At 41.5% G+C, this 26,944-nt stretch overlaps 1 protein-coding gene across 6 annotated transcripts in view; it reads left to right on the forward strand.

The window, feature by feature from the left end:
• Nucleotides 1–26,326, forward strand: part of Mtmr1 (myotubularin related protein 1) — a 70,229-nt gene extending 43,903 nt beyond the window's left edge. For all 6 annotated transcript variants that reach the window (XM_075958726.1, XM_075958722.1, XM_075958720.1 and 3 more), the window contains 6 exons: nucleotides 1,764–1,949; nucleotides 2,954–3,160; nucleotides 11,913–12,005; nucleotides 16,016–16,129; nucleotides 18,085–18,261; nucleotides 23,915–26,326. In XM_075958726.1, the coding sequence (XP_075814841.1) occupies nucleotides 1,764–1,949; nucleotides 2,954–3,160; nucleotides 11,913–12,005; nucleotides 16,016–16,129; nucleotides 18,085–18,261; nucleotides 23,915–24,076 (939 nt within the window). In that variant the 3' untranslated portion in view covers nucleotides 24,077–26,326. The remainder of the gene's footprint in view (nucleotides 1–1,763; nucleotides 1,950–2,953; nucleotides 3,161–11,912; nucleotides 12,006–16,015; nucleotides 16,130–18,084; nucleotides 18,262–23,914) is intronic.
• Nucleotides 26,327–26,944: the final 618 nt, after the last annotated feature.

Genomic DNA, 26,944 nt, shown 5'->3' on the forward strand with positions numbered 1-26,944 from the left:
TGTTATATTATTTTCTCTTTCTAAATTGCTGAAATAAACTTTGTGGTTTCAGAACTCCAAACTGTATTATTATGCAGAAATTTTGTGGTAGTATGACATTTTCTTGGTAGATAAATGACACTAGCATAAGGAACCTTGAATAAGAGCCAGTTGGTACTGATCTAAAAACCATAATGGGTACAGCAGGATTATTAAGGCTTAAATTATGTCCTCAATAAATGATGTGATCTTGAGTTCTCAGTAGTCCTCATTGTCCGCTATGTTCAGCGAGTCCGGTTTTATCCCAGGCTTCTTCAGACCCAGGCCAGCTGGCCTTGGTGAGTTCCCGATAGAACATCCCCATTGTCTCAGTGTGTGGGTGCACCCCTCGCAGTCCTGAGTTCCTTGCTCGTGCTCTCTCTCCTTCTGCTCCTGATTTGGACCTTGAGATTTCTGTCCGGTGCTCCAATGTGGCAGTGGGTTTTTGATCCTACTGCACATACTGGCTTTAGGGGAGCCTAGGCAGTTTGGATGCTCACCTTACTAGACCTGGATAGAGGTGGGCGGTCCTTGGGCTTCCCACAGGTCAGGGAACCCTGATTGCTCTTCGAGCTGATGAGGGAGGGGGAGGGAAATGGGAGGCGGTGGCGGGGAGGAGACAGAAATCCTTAAATAAATAAATAAATTTAAAAAAATAAATAAAAATGTTAGCCTAAAAAAAATAAATAAGTGATGTGTTGAAGTCCTGACTCCTCGTACTTACAAATATTTTCAAAGATTCATTATAAATGTAATCAAGTTAAACCAAAGTCATATTAGATTAGGATGAACCTTAATTCAGCATGACAGACATGCTTTTGTATTACATTTAATTGTGTGCATGTGCTCATATGTACAGGCCAGCAGACAACTTTTCAGGATTTGGTTCTCTCTTTTTACCACATAGGTCCATGGTATCAATAAAACTCAGGTTGTCAGTCTTGGTGACAAGTGCCTTATCTACCAAGTCATCTTGCTAGCCCAACAGGTATTTCTTATAAGACTTGCAGAGGCGAAGACAAAGGGGAGAAGATCAACTGCAAACAAGGAAGTAGAGATTAAGGCAATGAGCATATAAACCTAGAATGCCTAGGGCCACTAGGAACGAGGAGAGCCAAGGAATAGTAAATCTTCTCTGCAGTTCTTGGTCTTGATCATCAGCAGATGGGATTTACAGTCATAAAGACACACTGCTTGGTATGACTTTGAGAGTGTTTCCAGGGAGGTTCAACTGAGGAGGGAAGACTTATGATGAATGTGGGGTCCTGGACTGAATAAAAAGGAGAAAGTAGTATAAGCAGCAGCATTCATCAGTGTGACCAGCTACCTCTCACATCTAACACTATTCTTTCTCTGCTATAATGGACCGTGTCCTCTCAGACTATAGCCACTTTCCTTCCTTAAGTACTTTTGCCAGATACTTTGTCACAGCAATGAGAAAAGTAAGTAACACATTCTTCTAGAGGGTTCTAAGGGAGTCTGACCCTATTGGCACCTGTATTTCAGCTTCCTGGCCTTGAGAACTTAGATGTGGTGGTGGTGGTGGTGCACTGCAGTAAGAAGACACATTTTTGTTGGTTTGTGATGTCAGTTTATGGTACTCTGTTGTGTTCTGGCAGTTCTAGGGCAACCATACAAGGGTATAGGAGCTTATTGCTTCTTTAGTAGTCTGTGTCTCATTACAGTAGAAATAATAGAAAAGTTAATTTCAGAAGAAGTGATGCATATCTTTTGCTTCTTTATAGGCAAAGGGTGGAGGATATGAAAGTGAAAGTGCTTACCCCAATGCAGAACTCGTGTTTTTGGAGATCCATAATATTCATGTGATGAGGGAGTCACTTCGTAAATTAAAGGAGATCGTGTACCCTTCCATTGATGAGTCACGGTGGCTATCTAGTGTGGATGGGACACATTGGCTGGAATATATAAGGGTAAAAAAGTTCAATCTTTTATCTACCTTCTGATTTAGACATCTAATATCTGTCATAAATGTTTCTATTTCTAAGTGGTTTTTCAACACCACAGATTAATGCATCTTGGCTGTGTATGAGAGCTTTTGAACATTCCTCTTGGGAACAGTTGGACTGTGGTCTTTGTGGAGGGTTTTCTGACAAAAATTCACAATGTTTTAATTAACAATTAATAAATAATTAACTCTGAGGCAGAGTCTCAAGTAGCCCAGGCTAGCCTCCAGATTTGCTGTTCAACTGAAGTTCTCTTGATCTTCTGATCCTCCTGATTCCACCACCTTCCTTAATATTTTTTTTTAAGATTTGGTCTTATTTTAATGATATGCATACGTGGGGATTGGTATATGCACATGTGAACATCTGTTCCTATTGAAGCCAGAGGACTGTATTGGATACCCTGAAGATGGGACTTAGAGGTGTTTATGTGCTGCCTAACTTATTTCCAAGTAGAAAATATTGCAAAAACAGTATGCACTCTTAACTGCTGTGCCATCTTTCCAACCCCAAGTTTCTTTGTTTTTGAATGACAGAGTCTGTGTAGCCTGGACTGGCTTTAAACTCACTACATAACCCAGACTAGTCTGAACTTGCCTCCCAAATACTGGGATTACAGGTGTGCTCTATACCTACTTAGTAAGTCAGGTTTTTAACAGAACCTTGTGGCCCTTCAATAAAGGATCCCATTTCCTTTGATCAGTTTTCATAGTTAAAAAAAAGATGTTAACACTTCCTAGTGAGTTATTCTTAATTAATGTTATAGCTGATTGTTGTTGATTTGTTTTGTTTTTTGCTTTGTTTGGGGTCTGAGGGCTGAAGCCTAGAGACTCACTGAAGTAGAGCCTCAGCCCTAGATGACATTCTTAATGGTTTATAGGTGATAATATCTAAACTTTTTTTTACAGAATTATCTTATACAGAGGTTGACACTTAATGAAGCCTTGTCTGTTTTGCCTTCTTTTCTGAAGGTGCTGCTTGCTGGGGCAGTACGAATTGCTGATAAAATAGAATCTGGGAAAACTTCTGTGGTGATCCACTGCAGCGATGGCTGGGACCGAACATCCCAGCTCACATCTCTGGCAATGCTGATGTTGGACAGTTATTACCGGACCATTAAAGGATTTGAGGCTCTCATAGAAAAGGAGTGGATAAGCTTTGGACACAGGTTTGCACTGGTATGTTGATCTGGTCTATGTATAACTGTTTTCCTATCTCACATACATGTTCTTGGCATTTGGTAACATATATTTATATACATGAACAGCCCTTTTCCTTTGCACCAGACCTAAATTTCCATAATAAAATACCAAGGACCTCCACATTGTATGCTCCTGATAGGGATTATTTTATATAATTAAAATGAAGTCAAATCCACATAGCACAGAATTAACCACTTTAAAGTGCTCAATACAGTGTCCTATACTATATTCACAATGCTAGTCCCCAAACCTGTTTGTAACCCCAAATGGAAGCCCTATATACATTAGTCAGTGCACCATTCCCATTCTCTGCAGCCCCTAGATTCCTAATCCGCCTCTACAAAGTCTCATGAGATTATACAGGCTTTTCCGTAACAAAGTACCACAGACTGGTAACATAAACTACAAATGTGTATTTTCTCACTATTATAGAGGCTGGAAGTCCAAAATCAAGTTCCAGTAGGGTTGGTTTCTCCTGAAGTCTCTCTTCTTGGTTTGTAGATGGCCATGCCATGCTCTTCTTGCCTCTTCCCACATGCCTTTTCTCTGTGATCATTTCCTTGGTATCTTTAAGGACAGCAGTTATATTGGGTCAGAACTTAACTTTAGTGACCTCTTTAAAGGTCCTGCCTTTAAATACAGTAACATTATAAAGTACTGGGGCTTTGGGCGTGTAATTCAGCCTGGAAACTCTTGCTTTCAATTTGCAGAGTATATTCCTAAGTGAATTGTTGGGCCTTTGGTGGGCATTTGGGGCAGCCATTTGTGTGTGACTGAAACTGGCAGTGAATTCTACTGTGCAAAACCTCTTGAGCTGTTGGGGATCATCCATTGAATTGGAATACTCCCAAAGTCAGAGTGAGGCTCAGTGTGAATTGCAGGGTGGGCAGTGCAAGGACTTGGAGTACCATAGGTGTGGGGATCCAAGTTTACCTGCTGTGAATACACTTCAAGGAGGAGGGCTAGGTAGAAGCCCTTCTAGAAGGAGGGGATAGCTCCACAGCCTCTGAGCTTCATGGCCTGGGAAGCTGTTGTCAGATATTTATTTAGAAATTGCTTCTGCCTCGGTTTCCTTCGTTCTGCAGTTAGGTGTTAAAGGGGGAGGAATTTGGATTTATTAAGTGCTTGCTGCTGAACCTGGCCCATATTCAGAGATGTTGTGTCTATTTTAAAAGCACTATCTTTTTTCAGTTTATAAGTAGGATCTTTATATTTATACATAAATATGGGTAAGATATTCAGACTTCATTGACACAATTTCCATTTTATTAACATTTTTTATTTGAAAGCTTTTAAATTTTACATACTAACCCCAGTTCCCCCTCCCTCCCCTTCTCCCACTCCCACCTCCCTCATCTCACCCCCACATGTGCTCCTCAGAGGAAGTAAGGCCTCTTTTGGGAGGTCAACAAAGTCTAGTATACCAAGTTGAGGCAAGACCAAGCGCCCTCCACCCTGTATCAAGGCTGAACACGGTATCCTATCATAGGGAATGGGCTCCAAAGAGCCAGTTCATGTGCCAGGGATAAATCCTGATCCCACTGCCAGTGTCTCCACAAACTGCCCAAGCCACACAACTGTTACCCATATTCAAAGGGTCTAATTCAGTCCTATGCAGGTTTGCTGGCTGTCAGTCCTTAGTCCGTGAGCTCCTACTAGTTCAGGTCAGCTGTCTCTGTGGTTTTTCTGATCATAATCTTGACTTTCCCATTCTTACTCCCTCTCTTCAACTGAACTCCAGGAGCTCCACCTAGTGCTTGGCTGTGGATCACTGCATCAGCTTCCATCAGTTACTGGTGTAGGTTCTATGATGACAATTAAGGTAGTCACTAATCTAATTATAGGGGAAGGCCAGTTCAGGCACCTTCTCTACTATTGCTAGAAGTCTTAGTTGGGGTTATCCTTGTTAAAACAGTAACTTAAATGCTTGTTCCCCTTCAGCAAAATCTGAGCTCCATGGGGAAGAGAGTATAGGGTTTCCAGGTGTTTACAGCTGATTTTCTCTGAAGTCTCAAAGCTACTTTCTTTCATGTTTCATCCCCAAAATGTTTGTCCTGAGGGAAAGAAGGCTCTCAAGGTGCTTTAACCAGAAAGGAAGTGCTAAGAGCTCTCTGTAGACATATCAGCAATGGTAGTACCAGAACTAACAGAAGCTAGGGTGTCAGGATGAACACAGAGCGCTGTGTTCTTTTTTTTTAATTTTTAAAGATTTATTTTTACTTATGTATATGTGTGTCCATGTGCATGTATGCTGCATCTGTACATGTACCTATGGAGGCCACAAGAGGGTGTTAGATCTCCTGGATCTGGAGTTTAAGATAGCCTAGAGCTGGAGTTAAAGGCAGCTATGAGTCACCTGATGTAGGCAGTCCTGCAGTTGACAAATGGTGAACCAGGTTTCTATTCTAGGGTGTGAGTTGTCTACCTACGGCCACACAGCTGAGGTGGTAAGGGAGAGGGCTTCAGTCTGCAGCCACAATTGGCTGAGTCTCTGTTCTCTACTTCTCTTGTTTCCATGAATGAGCTTCTGAGTTCCTTAAACTAGTACCTGCTCTTGCCTGCTTCTGTCATATATTTCTTGCACATTATCACGTAACTTTATAGCTAACTTCTTTCTGTCCTGCCTCTGTTCCCATTGCTGTATAAATATGCTGTTATAACCCTAAAATACAACCCTTTTGACTTTATGATCTCCTCCAGCTATTATTGCAATTATCTGCCTTCCTTTATTAGAACACCCATCAGAACTATTTTATGCATATCTACTTACCACTGCATTTCTCCTTCTTGTCTGTCTTGACCCCACCTTAACTGGGCTTCCTCCTCACACTCATCCATTGCAACTGGTCTTACCATAGCAACTTTGCCAAACCCTTCCATTACTTGGCCTGAGCATTTGTGTTGTTATTTCCTTCTTTAAGAAGTGCTTTTTTTCACTAGGCTGTGACACTACAATCATTTGCATTTTTTCTGGTTTGGACCCTCCATCTCTCCAACCTCATTGTGGTGTCTTAGGGCTCAGCCCTGGGACTACTTCTCTTCTATGTATGCTTAATCTCTTAATGATTTCAGCCAGTGCCGAATATTTGAACCTAGCTTCAGATCTGGCATTCCCCTTCACATTGCCACCACTTCTCCCTTAATTTTGGTCTACTCATTTCTTTCAGGGAGTATCCTAAGTAGATTTTGTGAAGCCTGTCCCCTTGCTTCCTGTCATTCTCCTGTAATCAAATGGAGCATTAATGTTGTCACTGCCCAATATGAACTCAGTGTGACACTCAATGTGTCCCTAGTTCAACTCCCTAATCTCACACCCAAGATTCCCCTCTTCACTCATTCCCTGAATGTGAGCCCTGACCACCCACTCCAAGTTTTCCAAGCACCCCTCTGTAGAAGGAGCTGCGGGCAGTGCTCCTGCCGCCCAGCTCCGGACCACCTGGCTAGCTTATGCCCCAAAATAACAACACACAAACTGTATTCATATAAACACAGCCTGGCCCATTATATCTAGTCTCTTCTTGGCTAATTCTCATATCTTGCTTAACCCATTTCTAATAATCTGTGTAGCACCACAAAGTGGTGGCTTACTAGGAAAGATTCAGCATATCTGACCTGTGTCCATCTTGGGCCTGAGCTTCATTGCATCTGACCAGAGAGGAGAGGCATGGCGTCTGGCTCACTTCCTTCCCAGCATTCTGTTCTGTCTACTCCACCTACCTAAGGGCTGGCCTATCAAATGGGCCAAGGCAGTTTCTTTATTAACCAATGAAAGTAACTCCTCCATCATTTCCCCTTTTTCTGTTTAAACAAAAAAGAAAGGCTTTAACTTTAACATAGTAAAATCACATATAACAAAACAGTTATCAAGCAAGAATTACAATATTTATATCTACTTTATCTTATATCATAACTAAAGAAAACAATAACTATCTACCTATTCTTCAACTCCATCAAAGACTCCCGAAGGATATAATATTACCTAAGCAAACAAGAAATAAGCAACTTCCAAACTCTAGAAATGACAGAGACATTTTACTTCCTGGACAGTCACGCAAAGTTCCTCTGTACGGTTGCGGCATCCATCTTCGGCCTACAGGACCATAGTATCCAGCAGACTTTTTCCATGAAGCAGGAAATTTCAAAAACAGTTCAGTCACTATCTGCTGTGTCCTGCAGAGTGTCTTGTAGACTCGTTCATGAGTCAGGAACCCCAAAGAATCATCTCAACTTTGGGCAAGTTCAGCAATCCTCTCTCTGCAGGTTCTTTTTGTCCAGTTTATGCAACAGTTCGGGCAAGAGCAGTTTCTTGCCCAAATGGCTATCAAACTCTGTAAGGAGCCTCTTCGATTCCCATCTTCCTCTCGAAGTAGATTGGTGCTGCCAGGAGCAAACATGTCTCATTGTCATGAAAATCCTTAAGTTATTAAAACATTAAATGCCATATTCTGTAGTCTTTGAAAGATATGAAGAATGCCTATCTGAAATATATTCATGCACACCTAGAAAGTCTAACTAACATGACTACAAACTTGACTATTATAGATGATTATCTATTAACAGCCTATATACATTTACATTTTTAAATGAACTACATAATCACAATACCTTAATCAAGATCAGAAATATGCATATGTATAACAAAATTGTCCTTAAATTTATATCAACAAAGCAAAACATACCAATATAAATTATCCATATCTATATCATACCCCCTTTAAATGTAAAAGAACATTTATAAACAATATTTGGGAACATGGGCGCAGTTTTTTCTCTCCAAACTGCTTCCTGCTGAATAGGGGCGCTGTTAATCAGATCCTTCATGGTGTAACCTATGTGCTAGGTTCCTATCAGTCGGCAGTTGAGCAAAGTAATTTTTTGAGGGTGTTCACAGCAACCTTTCAGGAGGGCGTGGTCTATCATATCATATTGGGATAGAAGCAATCCACAGGGTCTCATCCTCTATGAAAACAAAAGAAGAATCTCTTTTCCAAAGTATCATATCCTTAGATCCAAATTCTGAAGTCAAGGTATTTTCAAAATATCTATTTTGGATTAGTTCAGCAGCATTTATAAACAAATATCTTTTAGCATCTGTTGCTCCTTCCTCAGCATTCAAACAATTCAAAGAGAGCATAATAGCATACAGTATCAAGATTCTCATTGTATTTTCCATCTTTGTGCAGCTTTATTTTAACTTCTGTTTGTTTTTACTTTTATTTTTTGAGACGCATTCTCTGTATATCTTTGTCCTAGAATAACTCTATAGACCAGGCTGTCCTTGAACTCACAGAGATCCACTTGCCTCTGCTTCCCAAGTGCTGGGATTAAAGGTGTATGCTACCACACCTTGAACTCACAGAGATCTGTCTGTCTCTGCCTCCCAGGCATTGGGATTAAAGGTGTGTCCTGCCACACCCAGAAGTCACAGAGGTCAATCTACCTCTGCCCCATGAAGTCACAGAAGTCAATCTACCTCTGCCTCCCAAGTGTTGAGATTAAAGGTGTGTACTACCACACCCAACTTCTTTCTTTCTTTCTTTCTTTTTTAACTTTAAGAACTTTAACCTTTAGTTTACATATATTTTAACAAACTGTAAACCATTTAGAGATTTTTTGTCTTTGAATCTCTCTTTATCGTATATGTCTCTTTTTTCTGACCACATGAGCCTTTAAATTACTGAGCAATATGGGTAGGATTAAAGCCGTGGCTTTGCCGGCTAGATCCAGCCCATTCCTTAGCTTTCCAGCCTCATGGCGGAGGTAACGGCTGTAGCCATTTTTATTGCCACAACTCTATGGCATTTCAAGGTCCCTGCCAGCAAGAAAGCTGCAGCATTCTGCTCACAGACCACACTCAGTTGGCCTGCCTGTCTGAAAGAGTCAGAGTTTGCCCTGGCAGGACAGCCCAGAAAGCCGGCATTTTAAAATGGCATAGCTTTTTTCCTGCTACAGCTGAAAACCAAAAAGCATGCATTCAGCTTTTCATCAACACCGTTTTAAGTGTTTGTGGTAGGACCTCTTAAAAGAGCTGCAGGGTTTTGCAGCTAAAGCTGAGTCAGGAAGCCTCTCTTAGATGAGAGCACTTGCTTGCCTCTGGCAAGCAGAGCAGACCCGAGAAATTGCTGCTACTAAGAAAACATGCTTTACTCTATTCTTTCCCAAGCTTTCTCAGGCTTTCTGTAGATTCAGTTATCCACGTCTGGGTGCTATTTGTAGAAGGAGCTGCGGTCAGTGTTCCTGCCGCCCAGCTCCCAGCCGCCTGGCTAGCCTCACCACTTCTCACTGATTACAGTACATTCATTGATATATCAGGGGGCAGGTGTCTCCCTGGCATTCATAGTTTATCTAAATGAGACTTCCATAATGACTGCATCTTATGTGACTTTACTGCCTTATACTCTTCAGCCTCTTCCTAAGGTTGTTCACGCCTTCCTTTCTGTCTTCACTATATCCAATGCACATGCAAAAGCCCTTGCAATAGTGTATTACCCTTATTATTTACAGGTCTTTACCCACTTGACCACACCACAAATTAATTACTCCTCAAACCCAGGCACTGTGCCGCAGTTGTCTTTGTATCCTAGGTACCTTACCAAGAATTGTGCCTCATCCACATACTATTAAATTGCCTAGAATTCTGAAGGCCAAGCAGGATCCCTTATATCAGAGGAGGTTAGTAGATGTTAAAAAGAAAAGAATGAGAGGACTGGAGAGTTGGCTCAAAGGGTAAAGGTATTTTGCCTTAAAACAGGAGGGAAATTCTGACATATGCTACAACATAGATAAACCTTCAAGACATTATGTTGACTGGAATAAGCCAGACACAAAATGATAAATACTGTGTTTTCCATTTACACCAAGTAGCTAGAATCGTACTCTGGCCTCACACACATAATGCACATAAAAAATTAAACCTTTAAAGTAAAATAGAAACAGCCTCCCAAAACAATCACCACCACAACGAAACAAAACACCTACCCTACCAAATGAAAATAAGATAATATATTTTAAGGGGATTTTTGGTGTGTGGGATCCTTTGAGACAGTGTCTTACGATGGCAGCCCTGTCTGGCCTGAAACTCACTATGTGTTGTGTAATATTTTGACTGCATTCTGATGCTCCCAAGACTTGCAATAAAATTTGCTTTGAATCAGAGGGTGGAGCTAGCTACTAGCTAACCAAAGTTAACAATAGAAGCTTTAGAGGACTGAGGACAGATAGAGAGATAGGAAATGGTAGGACGGGTCTTAGAGAGGGCCTGGCCCTTCACTGGTCACTTTGCCACTGCTTCTTTACTCATTCAGGTTCTTATCCTGATATCTGAATCCCAAGTTTTTATTGATAAAGAATAATAACATAAATGCTTCAAGTATGTAGACCAGGCTGGCTTCAAACTCAGAGATCCACCTGCCTCTTCCTCCTGAGTGCTCTGATTAAAGGAGTATGCCACCATGTATGGCATCTCTGAGATTTTATGAAAATAATTTTGCAATTTATTCTTTCAAATGTTTATACATGTACACCATGTGTTTTCATTTTGTCCATTCCTCCCTATCTCCCTCCAACTCCTCTTTGGACCTACCACCCTGGTTGTTAGATGCTGACATTACTTGGTCATTTCCTTGTTTTTATGTCTTTCCAGGTGGTGGTTTCATTATTTTTCAAGTTCTCTATGTGGTGATTGAATAACCTGCTTCATAATCATTCCTTTCTTATCCTTTTGCTTATTTGAAGCTTCTTTTAGAATGCTCACTCTGTGAATATCTTATTCATTGAACTTTCAGTGCTTCTGGCAAATCTCTTTGTGATCAGGAATCTTAGCTTTAAGTATGAATGCATTGGTAGAAAATATCAAAGGTGTGAAGTGTGATCCTGAACTTGCTTGAGGAAGGACTCTGCCCCAATACCATTTCAAGAATGAGATCTTGGGTTCTTCAAATCATATAAAAATGGATAGCACTTATATACTCATTCTCAGACTTTACTGATATTTCTTATTATTTTTGTATATGTGTATGAAGTGTTCATGTATATGGATATGTAGAGGCCAGAGGTTAACATCTAGATTTCTTTGTCTCTCACTTTCTACCTTTGAGACAGTTTTCTCACTGAACCTGGACCTCACCATTTAGCCTAGATTGGCCATCAAGACTCCAGGGTCTTCTCTTTGTGCCACCATACCCAGCTTTTACATGGCCTAAGCTCAGCTCCTCTGCTTGGACAGCAAGCACTTTCTACATTGAGCCATCTCCTTCGCCCTGTTCGTGACATTTCTGAACTATGTCCTACTTTGTGCACTCCTCATTAGGCCTCATACATTGCTATAGTAGTGGCCCTTGATCCCATCATTTGAACTAAAAGGTTTGCTAGCCAGTTCTCTATCTATCTTAGTATCAACTATATTAAAGTGAAATTATAAAACCATCACCATATAAACATGGAGTAAACTGAAATAGTGTTTCCTAAAAGAAATGAAAATCCATTTAGTTTAATGAACTCATTTTTAATTATGTAGTCATTTATTTTTTAATTCATACAAAGTAGCGCTTTTTGTTGTGGCGTTTTCATGCTATGTATCATTATGCTCTAATGTCTAGGTCCTCCTTCTTACAATTTTGAGTGTCCATAACGAGCAGGAGTTATCATAGGCATAATGAGACATGACTAGACAAATTAATTGACTTTTGAGAGGACTATAACACAATCGCAATCTTTTGCTTCTTTCCAGAGAGTGGGCCATGGTGATGACAACCATGCAGATGCCGACCGATCACCTATATTTCTTCAGTTTATTGATTGTGTTTGGCAGATGACAAGACAGGTAAGAGATTTCAAGTACATTTCCAACCTGTTATAGTCTTTGGTTCAAATATACTTCATAGTTGAAAATTAAATTTCCATTTCATTAAATTTCAAAATGAGGGTGTGTGCATATTAAAAATGGCCCTTTTAGCCAGATGGTGGCGGCACACGCCTTTAATCCCAGCACTCAGGAAGCAGATATAGGCATATCTTCCTGAGTTCCAGGCTAGGCTGGTCTACAGAGCAAGTTCCAATACAGGCTCCAAAGAAACCCTGTCTCAAAAAAACAATGACCCCTTCCTTCTATTACTCAATGCAGTTTGGCTCTTTATTCACTTAAAAATGTGAGTAGAAAAGTAAAATTTTCTTCCGCTAGCAGTTTTGGCCAATCCTCCTACCCACTAACTGCATGACACTTACTCCAAGATTTCATCCCACGTTAGAACTGCTAGTTAAAGAGTCAGTCCAGGATATCTGAGAATCCTCACACTCTGCTCCAGGCCATAGCCCTCCACATACCACAGTCACTGAGAGTAATAAGTGTCTAAGCGCCAATAACAGACAGGAAGCTCGGGAACTTTTTGTCCTAAGTTGTTATTTTAGTTTCTTAACTCCATCGAACAGGGTTCTGGTAAGTAAGGAAACACATGGGGATCCTCCTTCCCTAAATTAGTCAGGTCCTACAGCTTCACTTTAATTAAGACCCACTCAGATATTCCCTGATCTCTAACATCCAAGTCTGAGTTTGGAGTATTAGCCTTGGGATAGGAGACTGTGCCAGAGACATGAATTTGGACCCAGAAAGAAGGAGAGAAAAAGCAGAGCAGTTTTTCCCAGTGTGTACTACTCAGTCTGGCTTGAGTGGATGTACGTTGGAGACAGAACCAGGGCCTGGATGCTGTCCTTCCTGTGCATCTGTGGGAAACCCCTGGCCATCTTCAGGTCCCAATGCCTTGAGGTGCATGTTTGATGCTCCTGAAAGCCTTTTCAGAGGACATTTATCTCCTTCTCACCATGGAAAGCTATGAATTACCATCCTTGTTTGCTCACTGTGGCCTGCTATTACTGGTAGAAGTGTGTTGGGATGAGAAAATGTTAGGAACAAGTACATCGCCTCTGCTGCCCTCCCCATCCCAATGTGGACTGTTTCCCAGCAGCATCCCCTGGGATCTTAGTGGCCATACCAGCTCTAGACTCACTACATACCTGCTGATGTTCAAAAGCTAGAGCCAACACTCTGGGCTCCCAAGCCCCTCAGGCTCTTCTGATGTTTGAGGGCACAGTGCTCTACCAGACCAACTGGAACTTGAACCAGCACATGAATCCCCTGGGGTTCTAATTAAAATGCCAGAGTGTGCATTCGTGTATGTATGCTGAAGTTTGCAGAGCTGCCTTTTTGATGCTATGAGTTCACAGACTGTGGCAAGAGTCTAAGATACAGACCTCCCTCTCAAAATGAGAAACAAGGGGAGAGGATTTGGAATAGATTTTACAGGCCATCACTTGGAGCAGGCTCTCTTACCTTTAGACTTAGCATCCGCAAGCTGACAGGGTTCTTGTGTTAACTGAGTTTCATGTCAATAGTAGGTCTGAGGGGATCATGCCCAAGTGAAAGGTAACAGAAAAGAGGCCGAGAAGGACTAGAGTCTGGCTGGAAGTCCTTCTGTTTGTGGTACTAGTGACAAAACTTGATGGTTCTTACATTCAAGAAAAGAAAGCATGAAACATGTTTTAGAAAAAAATACCTTAAAAGTTAAATGCAAAAAAATGTGATAATGTTGATCTGAACTAGCTCATTTTCCCCAAATACTTCTGAGCATGCACATTGGTATGCACATTTTTGTCTGTCCTTCCAAACTGATCTATTCCTCATACTGATTGGTGCTTATTTTTACCTCTAAGCTGTTCTTTTGTGCTGCTTTATTGGTTTTTAAGAAAGTATATAGGGGGTTTAGATGCAATAGGGGCCTCCCAAAACTCTCTTGATTCTGTTTATTAAATGTGTGTATAATTTTTCTTAAAGTAATATTAGTACCTGAGGAGAAGAGATAAGTGGTAAGTCTTTAGCTATAAGTCAATAAATAATTTTTACATAAACAAGCTAGTAAAATATGTAGCCATGTAATAAGATTTGCTTATTTTTCATTTGCCTACTGCAAATTGAGTTCAATCAGTATAAAGTCAGAAAAAAATTCGCAAAATACAAGGAGCTGTTTTGTATGTAGACTATTACAAAAGGAACTAGAGAAATGCTTGGGGGATTCTATAGCATCTCAGAAACTTTCTATAGCATCTGTAGTTTAAAGGAACATTTGCCCTTTGGGATAACCCTTGATTCTTTTGTTCCTCAAAAAGTATAGAATTTCAGTGTACATTATGATGGATTTTTTGAGACTACATTGTAGATAAATTTTTAATATAGTCTCTGGATGATGACAAGAAAACAAACTACAGCTTGTAGAAATTTTAATATTCTGTTTGCAATTCCCTGGCACTACCACTGTCCCTACTGTACTATATTCTGAATTATTTACTGCAACACTGCTCTTTGAGCAATTGCCATCTTGACCCAGCCACCCAGTAGGTGTATATGGGTTTCTGCTTTTCATGAGTGCTGTCAGGCTTGAATTTACCCTTGTCTACATTGTCTTCCCTCACCCGGCACATAGTTGGTCATACTAAAGCTTGTAGATACTGCCACTAGAACACACCACCCAAGCTTCCAAATCCAGAATATAGACTTCTAGAATAGGTATAAATATTCAGTGTTCCAGTTGTCTCAGGCTACATACTACTAACCTAACAACAGTTAGGAAACCTGTGTGTCAGTGATCCTGGTTGTCACTCAAGAGATGTCAAGATTAGACATATTAGTATGCATCACTCTGAGTGCATAATAGAAATTGTTTTTGAAGTGCTAGGGATTGAGTCTGGAGTCTTGCACATTTTAGACAGGTGTTTCATAACTGAAATACCTGCACTCTGCCCAAGAATAGGTCTTTAGTATAAATTGACTTGATGTTAATATGACTTCTGTTTATTTGCTTTTGTTCCAGCTTCCTTTGTTTCATTCAACAGAGTATGTTTCACTGCTTTAAATTAGAACTCTGGCACATGGTAGGCACTCAGTACAAGCCTGCTGCTGAGATCATTATTATTTCCAGATGTCTCATGGCTGTTAAATGGCTGGCACCTGTTGGCAGTGCTAACAATCCCACTGAAATTCTTAATAACCACATTATGCATTGCTTAAAACAATTGAGGTGAAACCATGTGGTTTTTCTTCTTCAATCTGGTAATATGATTAATTGTAGTAATTGATGTTTTTTTGTAACAGTGATTTTTTTTTCTGTTAAACCAGCCTTGCATTCCTAGGATAAACCAGATGTTATCATGTAATACTGCCCTTTTTATATACTACTAGATTCAGTTTGTTTACACATTGGTGATGATTTAGAAGTATGAGTTCTTGGGGTTGTATTTGTGGGAGCATTCTTAAGTATGAGTAGTCTCTAATACATATAGACCTAGTTACATATTCAATTCCTCTTGAATAACTTTTGATAAGCATTGAATCTGGAGAGCTCCTCCCCACTCTGTGACTTGCAGTGTGCCTCCAGATAGGAAGCAGATCCAATAATAGTGCTTTCCTCACTGACTTGTCTTTTCTCAAGGGCCACAGTTCCAATGTTGCCTACTGCCAGTATCTAAAGACATTTGTTTCATGTTGTGTTTAATCGAGCTTTCTAGTTCTTTCTGACAGAAGGGTAACTCTGAGCTTTGTTCTACCCTGTAAGAAACTGGAAGCTACCTGGTTTTTTGGGTATTGAAAAACATAACAAATTGTGTTGGTTATAGTTGTTCCTTAACCTTAAAATTCTCAATTAGTTAAATTTTACATGTACTGTTGATTTTTAATCTGACAATATTGCATATTGTAGTCCATTTCTTTCTGTCACAAATAAGTAATATGACTTGTTTTAGAAATTAGACTTTAAGACTAAACTTTATTTTTTCTCTTTATTTAAGTTTCCTTCAGCATTTGAATTTAATGAATTATTCTTGATTACAATTTTGGATCACCTCTATAGCTGTCTTTTTGGAACCTTTTTGTGCAACTGTGAACAACAGCGCATCAAAGAGGTGAGTGTATTTGCTTCCCCTATTGTTCAGGCACCTTTCCTAGTAAGGTCTACCAGAAGGGGGCCTGAATGGAATAAGGATTTTGCTCCTGGTCTTACTGCTGCTTGTAAATGGTACGGAGTTGTAGAAGAGATACCCTAAAAACTTCTAGAAACAGAAACCCAACAAGCCTACAGCTCTCTAAAGTGTAGGACAAAATCCATACTTCCACAGTTCAGTTTGATGGAACCCTGTTAACTTTTTTTAAAAAGATTTTAATTTGTTTTTAATACACACACACACACACACACACACACACACACACACACACACACACACACTAGGGAGCCAAAAGAGAGCTGGAGTTCTTGGCAGCATGAACCACCATGTGGGTGCATGGAACCAAACCCAGGTCCTCTCTAAGAGTGGCGAGTGTCTTTAAGAGCCAAGCTGTCTCTCTAGCCCTTCTGCTAACTTCTTAATTTTAAAAAAGGGGGCATTAGATAGTAAATATAATGGCATGTAAAGTGAATGTCAATAAACATGCATAAAGCAAAACAGAGGAAACCCATAACAGCAGGATGAAATCTATGAACTGTGTCTTTACCAATTCTTGTAAAATAGAGTACAAGATTTATTCTTCGTGTTAAAAAAAAAAAGCTCAACGTAGATTACATAATACAAAATTTACTCATCAGAAGTATACAGTTCAGTACAAGCTGATACTTAATGTCATAAATATTTTGGCAACCCTCTTGGAAAATTCCATATCTATTAGCAGTTATCCTCATATCCCCAACATCTAGAAACTTGCCTGTCTCTTAAAGGTCTGATTTCAAAAATATATAAAGAACTCAAGAAACTAGACTTTAAAATGCTAATTAACCCAATTAAAAAAATGGGGCAGTGACCTGAACAGAGAATTCTCAACAGAAGAAGTTCAAATGGCCAAAAGACACTTAAGGTCATGCTCAACCTCCTTAGCGACCAGGGAAATGCAAATCAAAACAACTTTGAGATACCATCTTACACCTGTCAGAATGGCTAGAATCAAAAACATCAATGATAGCCTTTTCTGGAGAAGATGTGGAGTAACGGGAACACTCATCCATTGCTGGTTGGAATGCAAACTTGTGCAACCACTTTGGAAATTAGTGTGGCGGTTTCTCAGGAAATTTCCTATAAATGGACTCATACAGTAGGCACATATTTGTGAGTGACCTACTTAACCTAGTGGAACAATTTCAAGGTTCATCCATATGAGAGCATATTCCTTTTTATGTTAAGCAATATTTCTTTATGTGAACAGAGCACATTTTGGGTGTCCATTTATCAGTTAATAGATATTTCATTTTTTTCTTTTGTGGCTCTTTTAAATAATGTTGCTATAAGTGTTCATGTCCAAGTCCCATTGTTTAATGGTTATCTGTGCCACTATAACCACATATTTGGGTATTAGGGTGTTTTATTCAGATGAACAAATCTAATTGTTACACTATTTCTAAAGTGTATACTATAAAATTGAGAGGGAGATATAATGTGATGGAAATATAAACTTTTCTAGCCTGCCACAGTGGTGTTTTTGTGCAGATAGCCATGCCATTGCAGGGGATCCTAAATGCAAATTTAACCCACATTTATGATTAGGAAGAGTCACAGAAACAAACATCAATCCAGACTTCAGTATGCATTTGTTATTAATGAGCCTGCTTATCCTGTAGATGCTAGAAAGTTCTTATTCTACCTCATTACAGATACAATTGCCAGAGATTGCCTAACTTGAACACTATGTTTTCCTGGAACAGCACACATGTAGCATGAGGCTATGCATAGCCAGAGGGGTGGGCCTTAGTAAATGTGCATAGATTTTTCTGTGTTTGAATTCACTTCATTATCCAAATTCTTGCCTTTCTGAAATACTAATCCTTGAGGCTGTGGAGAACTTATTTCAATGTAGTGCTTTTTTTCTTTTTCAGGATATATATACAAAGACTATATCTTTATGGTCTTATATTAATAGCCAGCTAGATGAATTTTCAAATCCCTTCTTTGTGAATTATGAGAACCATGTGTTATATCCTGTTGCTAGTATGAGTCACTTGGAATTGTGGGTAAATTATTATGTACGATGGAATCCACGGATGAGACCACAGGTAATTTTGTATTCTTCTTTTTATTTATTTTTTTTTAATATTTATTTATTTATTATGTATACAGTATTCTGTCTGCATGTATGCCTGCAGGCCAGAAGAGGGCACCAGACCTCATTCCAGATGGTTGTGAGCCACCATGTGGTTGCTGGGAATTGAACTCAGGACCTTTGGAAGAGCAGGCAATGCTCTTAACCACTGAGCCATCTCTCCAGCCCCCTGTATTCTTCTTTTTAAAAGAATAAGTCTTTCTTTTCAAATGAAGTTGGTATTATAAAAATGTGTGTATAGTAGATACTGACATATTGAAGGGCTATTGTTCTTAGAAGTCAAGGCTCTATCTTTTGTGTTCCCATTTCAGAAGGTTCCACCCACATACCAACCCTGAACCACTTGCTGAGTTAGAGTTCCAACTCTTACATGTATGTCTTCTGATAAAAGTATGAAAAGATGAATGTATCATCTCTTGCTGTGTTTGCTTCTGAATCTTATAAATTTCTGGGAGGTATTGTGGGTGGCACCTCCCCCTGCAAGTGTACTTATGGAGGCAGTGGAGGCTTGGGAAAATGCACCGAGGTTCACTTCTAATGTAATAAGAAGAGGATTGTGATGAGTTGTCGAGCAGCTACAGTAAAGTTTCCCTACCCTGCTACATAATTTCACAGTAAAGAAACAGGTTTTGACATTTTATAAAAGGTACAGTGCACAACAGAGGCCAGTCAAGCAAGCCTCCCTTCCACTTGTTCTGTTCAGTGGCTGAGCTCTTGATGCTCCTGGAGTGCTCCCTGATCAGATATACCAGAGCTTTGACCCAGCCTTGCTCTCCACCCTTAGTATTTTCCACACTGAAGCGCGGTTAATAAAAGCTCAGAGATAGCTATTGGGGTTCAACCTGAAGATCTGAAAAGCAAAGCAGCCAGCCACTGGCTCTTACCTCTACTTCAGTCCGAAATGGCGATCCTGCCTCCAGGAATCTCACAATGAGACTGTGACTGAGAGCTGCCCCCTCCCATCTTATATTGCTCTCTAGGGCTGGGATTAAGGGTGTGCACCACTACTGCCCGGTTTCTATGGCAAACTAGTGTGACTACTGGGATTAAAGGTGTGTGTCACCACTTGCCTGGTCTTGACCAGTGGGGCTGTTTTACTCTCTGATCCTCAGGCAAGCTTTATTTACTAAAGTACGAGTGAAATGCCGCTGTACCACATAGGTAGCCAGGCCTGGCAGGGTCTAGGTCTAGAAAGATGTCATACAGAGGCAGCCTTCTGCTGCGATTTTTGTTGTTTCTTGAGTTTAATGCTCTGGTGGTTTAAAGGACAGCTAACAGGAATATGTTGTTAGGTTCTGCTTTAACATCACTAATTTCATCCTCCAAGGACCAGAAACTCATCCTGCTCCTCATCTGTCCCTCACCTGAAGTCTGTACACTCTCTATTTCTTCCTTAAGCCCCGCTAGCTAGGGGAAAGTTGAAACTACTCCTTTCTGTTTCCTTTGCCCAGAATGGAACTCCAGGTGCTACCATCGCTTTGCTTACCCTCCCTCACCTAGACAGCGTGCTCACTTTTGCACTCAGCTGTGCCCTTCAGCTACACGTACATATCTCCTCCCCTGATCTTCTTTTGTGTGACATTGCAGCCCAGGCTGAGGTCACTTGCCTCATTTTCTGATGCTTTCCTGTTAAATTCCAAATGTTCCACATGGCTAGAGCTTTCTTCCTCTACATTCTGAGTTAGCCCTGCCACCCTTGGACCTCGGGAATATTCTCTGAAACTATGTGATCAGACTGAGCCCAGCACTTGCCCTCCTTGCAAGGCCAGGCCCTAGGTCCAGGCCCTATGCTCCCCATGGTCTATACCTCTACTGCCCCTTCTCTTTCAGTGCTAGTGGCTCAGCAGAGCCCCACAGAGATGGAAGTGCAAGGGGCATGTCTGTCCTTCACTGCAATCCAGAAATACTTGCCTTTCTGACCTTATCAGTATTTTTGTACTGGGCTATTTCAGGGTCCGATGAGCACTTCTTTTTCAGTAAGTAGAATCAGATTTATCAAAAATATATTACTATTTTATTAGTGTGTGTTGTACAATGGCACATGCAGGGGTTTCATTATGACATTTCCATATATAACACATAATATTATTTGATTATAATAAGCTGCCGTTGCCCATTTACCTATTCACCCTTTCCCCCTTCCATATCCCTCATAGTTCTCCCTTACTTACCATGTTTCCCTTGCCCAGATTTCTCATGTGGCTTAGGAAACAAAGCGTGTATTCCACTTGCAGCAGCTTCCTCCTGTTGTACATTTTTGTCATGCTTAGGCACCTGACTGAGTAGCAGAAAAGTTGGGCTATTATACCATGTTGCAAACTGGCCACTTTATATTACTTAGAAAAGGCTATTAAAGAGTTGTCTTGATGACTCATGACGAGGCATATAGAGTGGGTGGAATGTCTTTAGCATTAGGGGAATACCAAGTCAGTGCACTCTGGGAACTGAGTGGCTTCTCAGGGACTGCAGGAGTTGCCATCTGCCCATACCCATACTCTGTACTTATCAGGTTGCAAACTTGAAGGGTGGTGAAGCTAGGTAGAAAGCATCCTCATAGCTATGTAGATTCCTTCTGCTAGTGCTTAGCAACACGTCTTCATCGCACACTCCTGCAGTGGAGGGCTGCCAGGGACCAAGTCATTCGTAAAACTTATAGCCTGCAAGAGAGTCTGTCTCTAAATGCAAACTGCAGACAGTTTCCTATAAAGGTAAGCAAATCAGGGTTCAGCATGTTGAGGGCAATGAGGAGCCATAGCATTGCTGCTATCTTGCACCTCTGTGTTTCACTGAGCATATAACTTCACTTAATACTCATGAAAGTCCCACACAAAGAGTGAAAGAAAATGACAGAAAGAAACCAGAACTCATCCAGCACCTTGCTGCCTGGTACATGTTGGCATGCACATGCCCCTTCCAGGATCAAACTCCATCGTTATCAGTGATTTGCTGCCAGATCTAGAACAAGGTCCTGAGCCTTCATAGGGGCATGTAAGCATGATCTGTACCAAGTAGTTCATAGTACCGTGCTGTCATACTGGCCAAGTGGCAGGCGTGGGAAGGCAGCACTCTCTTTTCCCTACACAGTGCTGTGCAAAAGGGAGAACTGAGAAGGCTATCTACGAGTCATAGTTTCCCCTAAATGTAGCAAACGCATACCAAATACCTCCTAAGTATGCTGAGCATACAGTGTTTTGGGAGGCCACGCAGAACTTTGGTGACAGCAATTCTAGAGGGGTAGGTGACATTTGTGTGGCAAGGTCAGGTTGTGTTCAGAAAATATTGCTTCTCCACTGCCAGCATTCAGATAGAGGAAAGGGTGATGCACTGAAGACTGGGGCTGGGAAATATACAGGTAGATGGTGTGGCTAGAAAATGGTGGCACACTGAGCCAGCTGAAGTAGAGAAAAGTGTGCAGAAGAAAGTAAGGACACAAGACATCAGGTTTCTGAGACAAAGAAGTAGTAAAATTGGCCGCTGAGGGCCTCCGTATCAGCATCCAGCAAAGGATGAATATGGTGTATGGCAGTGGGTATCCTCTTAGCGCCCTCTTGGCTTGAATCTTACACATGCCCAAGAGATAGGCATGACTGGCCTTTTCCTGGGCATTTTCTCTAATATAACCACATTGTAGCTAAGCCTCAGGGTTTTCTATTCCTTCAGGCATGCCTCTGCATACCTAAAAATGAAATTGAAATGTGAGAAAACATACCAAAAGCTACATGAAAATATAAGGAGATAGCAGTTCACTGAGCAACCATGGGTCTCAGACCCTGCATGTTTTGCTCCCAAGATCCCATGTGGGTTACTGATGAAGACTTGATTGCAAAGTATTATTACCACCTGTGACTGGGCTAAATGATCCCATGCCTGTGGTAAATAAGACAGACATCTTGAGAGGAATGGAGCATTCCACCAGAGCACAATGGCCTCTAGAGCCAGCCTTTGCTATGTAATAATGGTGTTTCTGACTTTCTCTTTCTGGAGCCTGCCAAAATGGAGTTTTGGTTTGGTTTTTTTTTTTTTTAACATTTCTGTTGTTTGAGACACCTGGCTGTCTTTGCTCGTTCTCATCCTGTCAGTCTTGCTGGGTCTCTCCCATCCCACTAAGAAGGATGATTGCCAATAACACTCAGAATGATAGTTTCAAGTATTTGAGGGTGTAGAAGCAGGACCTGGTGAGAGATGGGCCAGAGAAGTAGGCTGGCCTTAGAGGCCAAGCTCAGGGTCTTACTCTTAGTCCTGAGGAAGTAGACACTGAGGAGTGGTATGTGGTGAGCCATATTGTCTCCCTGAGGCTTAGGACCAAATCCAGTAGCTGCTGTGTGTACAATGAACTGGAAAGGAAACAGGGCTCTCCAGACCCTGCCCATGCCTCCTTTGTCCGCAGCTGGTGACCTTTGCCGCTCAACATCACCCCCGTCTAAGAAATCTATATGGTCACTTTTGTCTATAAGGGAAAAGCTGGGTCTCCAGTCTGGGCTCCTAGTAGGTACTGAGGGTGTCTGTTAGCTTAGAAAGCTGGGTGTGATGAGCATAAACATGAGGACCTTCTCATCGCTTTGTTCTGCCCCCCACCATCATCGGGGGGTCTAAGCGATAATCAGGGTGAAGCAATGAAAATGCACTAGTTGGGAAACAAACGACTGGGCTCCTGGCGCACCTGCGTGCTGGCAATGCCCTCCAGGGGCTTTCCGCCAGCTCCTGTTCCAGGTGATGAAACACGGAGGTCTGTGCTGAAGAGAGTGCTGACTTCCTGGAAGTGTTTATAAAATACACGAATACAGGGCTAAAGGAGCTGGGGGCTGACGAACTCTGCTTAGTCCGGCAGCTGCGAAGAAGCTGCTTGCACTTCCGACTCTTCCAAAGGCTGCCTTGTTGACTTGTGGCTACACCTGAACCTGTTTGCTCCTTCCTGAGAGTAAAGAGAATGGAGATTGAGGATGGCCTGCCTACCCCAGTGCCTTTTCATGCCTCGCTTGGTCCCAGGGGCTGCAGGACAGCCTGGGTAACCATCAAAAGCTCCTAATTTGTGGAGACAGAATCACTGTGCTGGTTAGTTTTATGTCAGTGTGACACAGGCTAATGTTATCTGGGAAGAAGGACACTCAACTGAGAAAATGACTCCATAAAACTGGCCTGTGGTATATTTTCTTGATTGGTGATTGATGTGGGAGGGCAATGCCACCCCTAGCCTGATGACCCTGGGTTCTATAAGAAAGCAGGATGGGCAAGCCATGAGAAACAAGCCAGCAAGCAGCGCCCCTATATGGCCTCTTCTTCAGCTCCTACTTCCAGGTTCCTGCTTTGAGCTCCTGCCCTGGCTTCCCTTGGTGAGTGTGGCCTGAGAGCTGTAAGCTGAAACAAACCCTTTCCTCCTCAAGTTGTTTTGGGTTCTGGTGTAATATCACAGAAATAGAAACCCTGACCTTAGAAGACAGTCACTTACACTTGGTGAAACATTGGTCAGTGGTCAGGAGTCTGGGCACATAGATGTCTGGGTGGTAAAGAACCATTAGGCTATGAGCCTAGATACTGAAATGCTGTATTTGGAACAAACCATGCTCCAGCAGCATTATGCTAACAGCCTTATCTCTGTTCACTGCCAGATGCCAATTCACCAGAATCTCAAGGAGCTGCTGGCTGTCAAGGCTGAGCTGCAGAAGCGTGTGGAAGATCTGCAGCGGGAGGTGGCCACACGAGCCATCTCAGCTTCTGAGAGAGGCTCCTCGCCTACCCACTCGGTCACTCCTGTCCACACCTCAGTCTGATGAACAAGGCCAGTGTCCTGGGCCAACCATCCTTCTGCTCTACTGTCTTCCAGCAGCTCAGGGACCTGGCCAATGATTTTATGGTTCTAGCTTGTCATCTTAGGATTAGGTCCAGAGACCATTTGTGTGGCTAGGTGACAGCTCCTATTAATAAGTTCTTTTATGTGAACAGCCTGTGACTTTTTTGAGGGCAGTCTCACAGGGGCATAAGATGTGACACCCACCCTGTGAGCTACCTTGTCTTGTACAGGTAGCTTGGGAAAAACTAGATTGAATACAGTGTGGTATTTCAGCTTAAGAGAATCTCCTACTACTTCTTTCCAAGTTAAGTCCTTCGTTAGGAACAACCTGTTCACGTATAGAACACATCACAAGCCATGTGGCTTCTCTCAGCCTTTCAGCACAATTTGAAAACTGGTTCTAAATGAAATGCTAGTGTGGCAAATGGACCACTGCCACTTGTTCTACAGTTATCTTCATGCAAGAAGTCCTCCTGTACAATTGGTACAATATGTACTGTTGTGTACATACAAGGTATTTTTTAAAGAGAAACATGCCTTTATTTTCCTATGTCCTTTTTTTATGTTTAGAATAGTTGTCTCAGGAGTCATCTGCTGAACTGTGCTGTATGAGAAATTCTTGCCCAACAGAGTTTATGCTGACTTTTGTGTGGTACATTTGAATTAAGATTTCAGATATGTCATCTCAGTGGCAATGTAGTATTGTTCTAACTCTGGGACTTGCCTTTTGAGGCGGCACAACCCATTTATTCACTGATAGAGGTAACAGAGAATTATGAATGCTCAGTCCTCAGGTTGTTGCAGGTAAACTGACGGCTCTCTAAAAGATCAAGTTTTGGGAATTGTTCTGGCCATTGAACCCTGCATCCTACCACCTGTTAAAGTGTCCAGCAGCCGTGTCAGAGCAAGTCTGCTTTCCCTGCTATATACCAGGACACCATGTCTTCATTTATCACAGTCCCTTCTCAGTTTACCTAATAGCTGCCTGTCCATTCTTTAAAGCAACCAATGTGTTGCAGCTTTGGTTTGGAAAGCATAGCATGCTCTTCCTTCCTTGCTTTTCCTTTCTCGGAGCCACCCTTGGCTATCCAGGCCTCACTCCGCAGTTAACAAATGAGCTCTGCTACTCCAGCAGTCCTTCTAGGAATGAATTTCCCATCAGCTCCTCTGTGTGCAGTGCCAGCATCCCCACCCCCACTGACATGCCTAGTTTTGCATGTCACTAGGTCCTTCAGAGTTGGAGATGCGTTCGAAGCTGACAGAGTCGGCCCCTGAGCAGAGATGCATCACATCTTCCTCTGCTTAGCGTCAACTCACTGGATGCCATGCAGTTCTACATGTTGACCTCAGTTTTCAAAACATATTCGTAAAGGGTTTTCTACAGCTGAATACATAGAAAGTAGATGATTTTTCAACTTGGAACATTCTGATTCTTACAGAAAACTATCCAACCATAAGGTAACTAGAGACATTTATTCAATGTTTGATAAGCTAAGATCAAGTCTCCATTTTTATCATCTAGGGGATTTGTTTCTAAACTATAGTTTGTCATATTAGTTTTGATTTATTCTCCTCATATAAAAAACACCTTATTTGTAAATGGATAAACTGCCATGCCTGAGGTAGGACTGCCATGAGTTCAGGGCCAGCTTTAACTGTATATTGAGTTCTGGACCAGCTGGACTATATTGTGGAACCCTCTCTCAAAGTCAATACCAAAAAGAAAATAACACAAACTACAATATTTTTCCTTCATATAATTTTTAAAACTGGGAACATTTTCCTTAGAAATACTGTGTAATTCCCCAGCAACAACAGGACTACTAAACATAGGGTGGGCTGGATGATGCTTTGACAGAACCAGAGAAGCGATAGGGACCATTGCTTGGTGGTCAGCCACCCTGGCACAGATTGGGATCTGTCCCCTGGTCAGGCCACGTCCTCCCCCCAGCTGTGTGCCTGCAGCACCCCAAGGAATCTCCATTGGATTTTAAAGAAGCACAACAGAGTATTTCCCTTTGTATGTTTCTAGCACAGAACTGTTTCTAAAACAACTTGAAGTGTAGTTTTCTTATAGAAACAATTATTTCATGTTTGTTTTATTTAAGTACTAGAATGTAAAACCTTTAAGGTTCAGATTTTTAAACAACTAGTATAATATTGTATTTGCCTCATCTGATGCACTGTATCCCAACGTGTAATTAAAATTATAATATGTTTGCTCCCTGGTCTTTTGTTGTCTCTTTTGGCCATTCCAGTAGCTTTCCACCTGAGGAAAGTGAGTACTAATAAAGTAGTATGTTGAATGCTTACTATACGCCTGCCACAGTTAATATATGTAAAGTGCCCAATGCTACTTTTTAAAATTTATTTATTTATTAAGGATTTCTGCCTCCTCCCCGCCACCGCCTCCCATTTCCCTCCCCCTCCCCCGATCAAGTCCCCCTCCCTCATCAGCTCAAAGAGCAATCAGGGTTCCCTGCCCTGTGGGAAGTCCAAGGACCGCCCACCTCTATCCAGGTTTAGTAAGGTGAGCATCCAAACTGCCTAGGCTCCCCCAAAGCCAGTACATGCAGTAGGATCAAAAACCCATTGCCATTGTTCTTGAGTTCTCAGTAGTCCTCATTGTCCGCTATGCCCAATGCTACTTGATTGACTTACTAAGTTGTCAGTAATTTAGTGTGAGTCTTGAGTGTTTGGGCTGGAACAGGTAGGTGATCTGATTTTCAAATCTGAAAGTCCCCTTGTTCATAACCTTGAAGAAATGTTGAAGATACAAAGACCTGGAGTAAGCAGAAGCAGTGGTTCTCCTAATGCAAATACACTGTTCTCTTCAGTCCTTGTCGGC

Source organism: Microtus pennsylvanicus, chromosome X, assembly GCF_037038515.1.
Source record: "Microtus pennsylvanicus isolate mMicPen1 chromosome X, mMicPen1.hap1, whole genome shotgun sequence".
Classification (NCBI taxonomy): Eukaryota; Metazoa; Chordata; class Mammalia; order Rodentia; family Cricetidae; genus Microtus; species Microtus pennsylvanicus.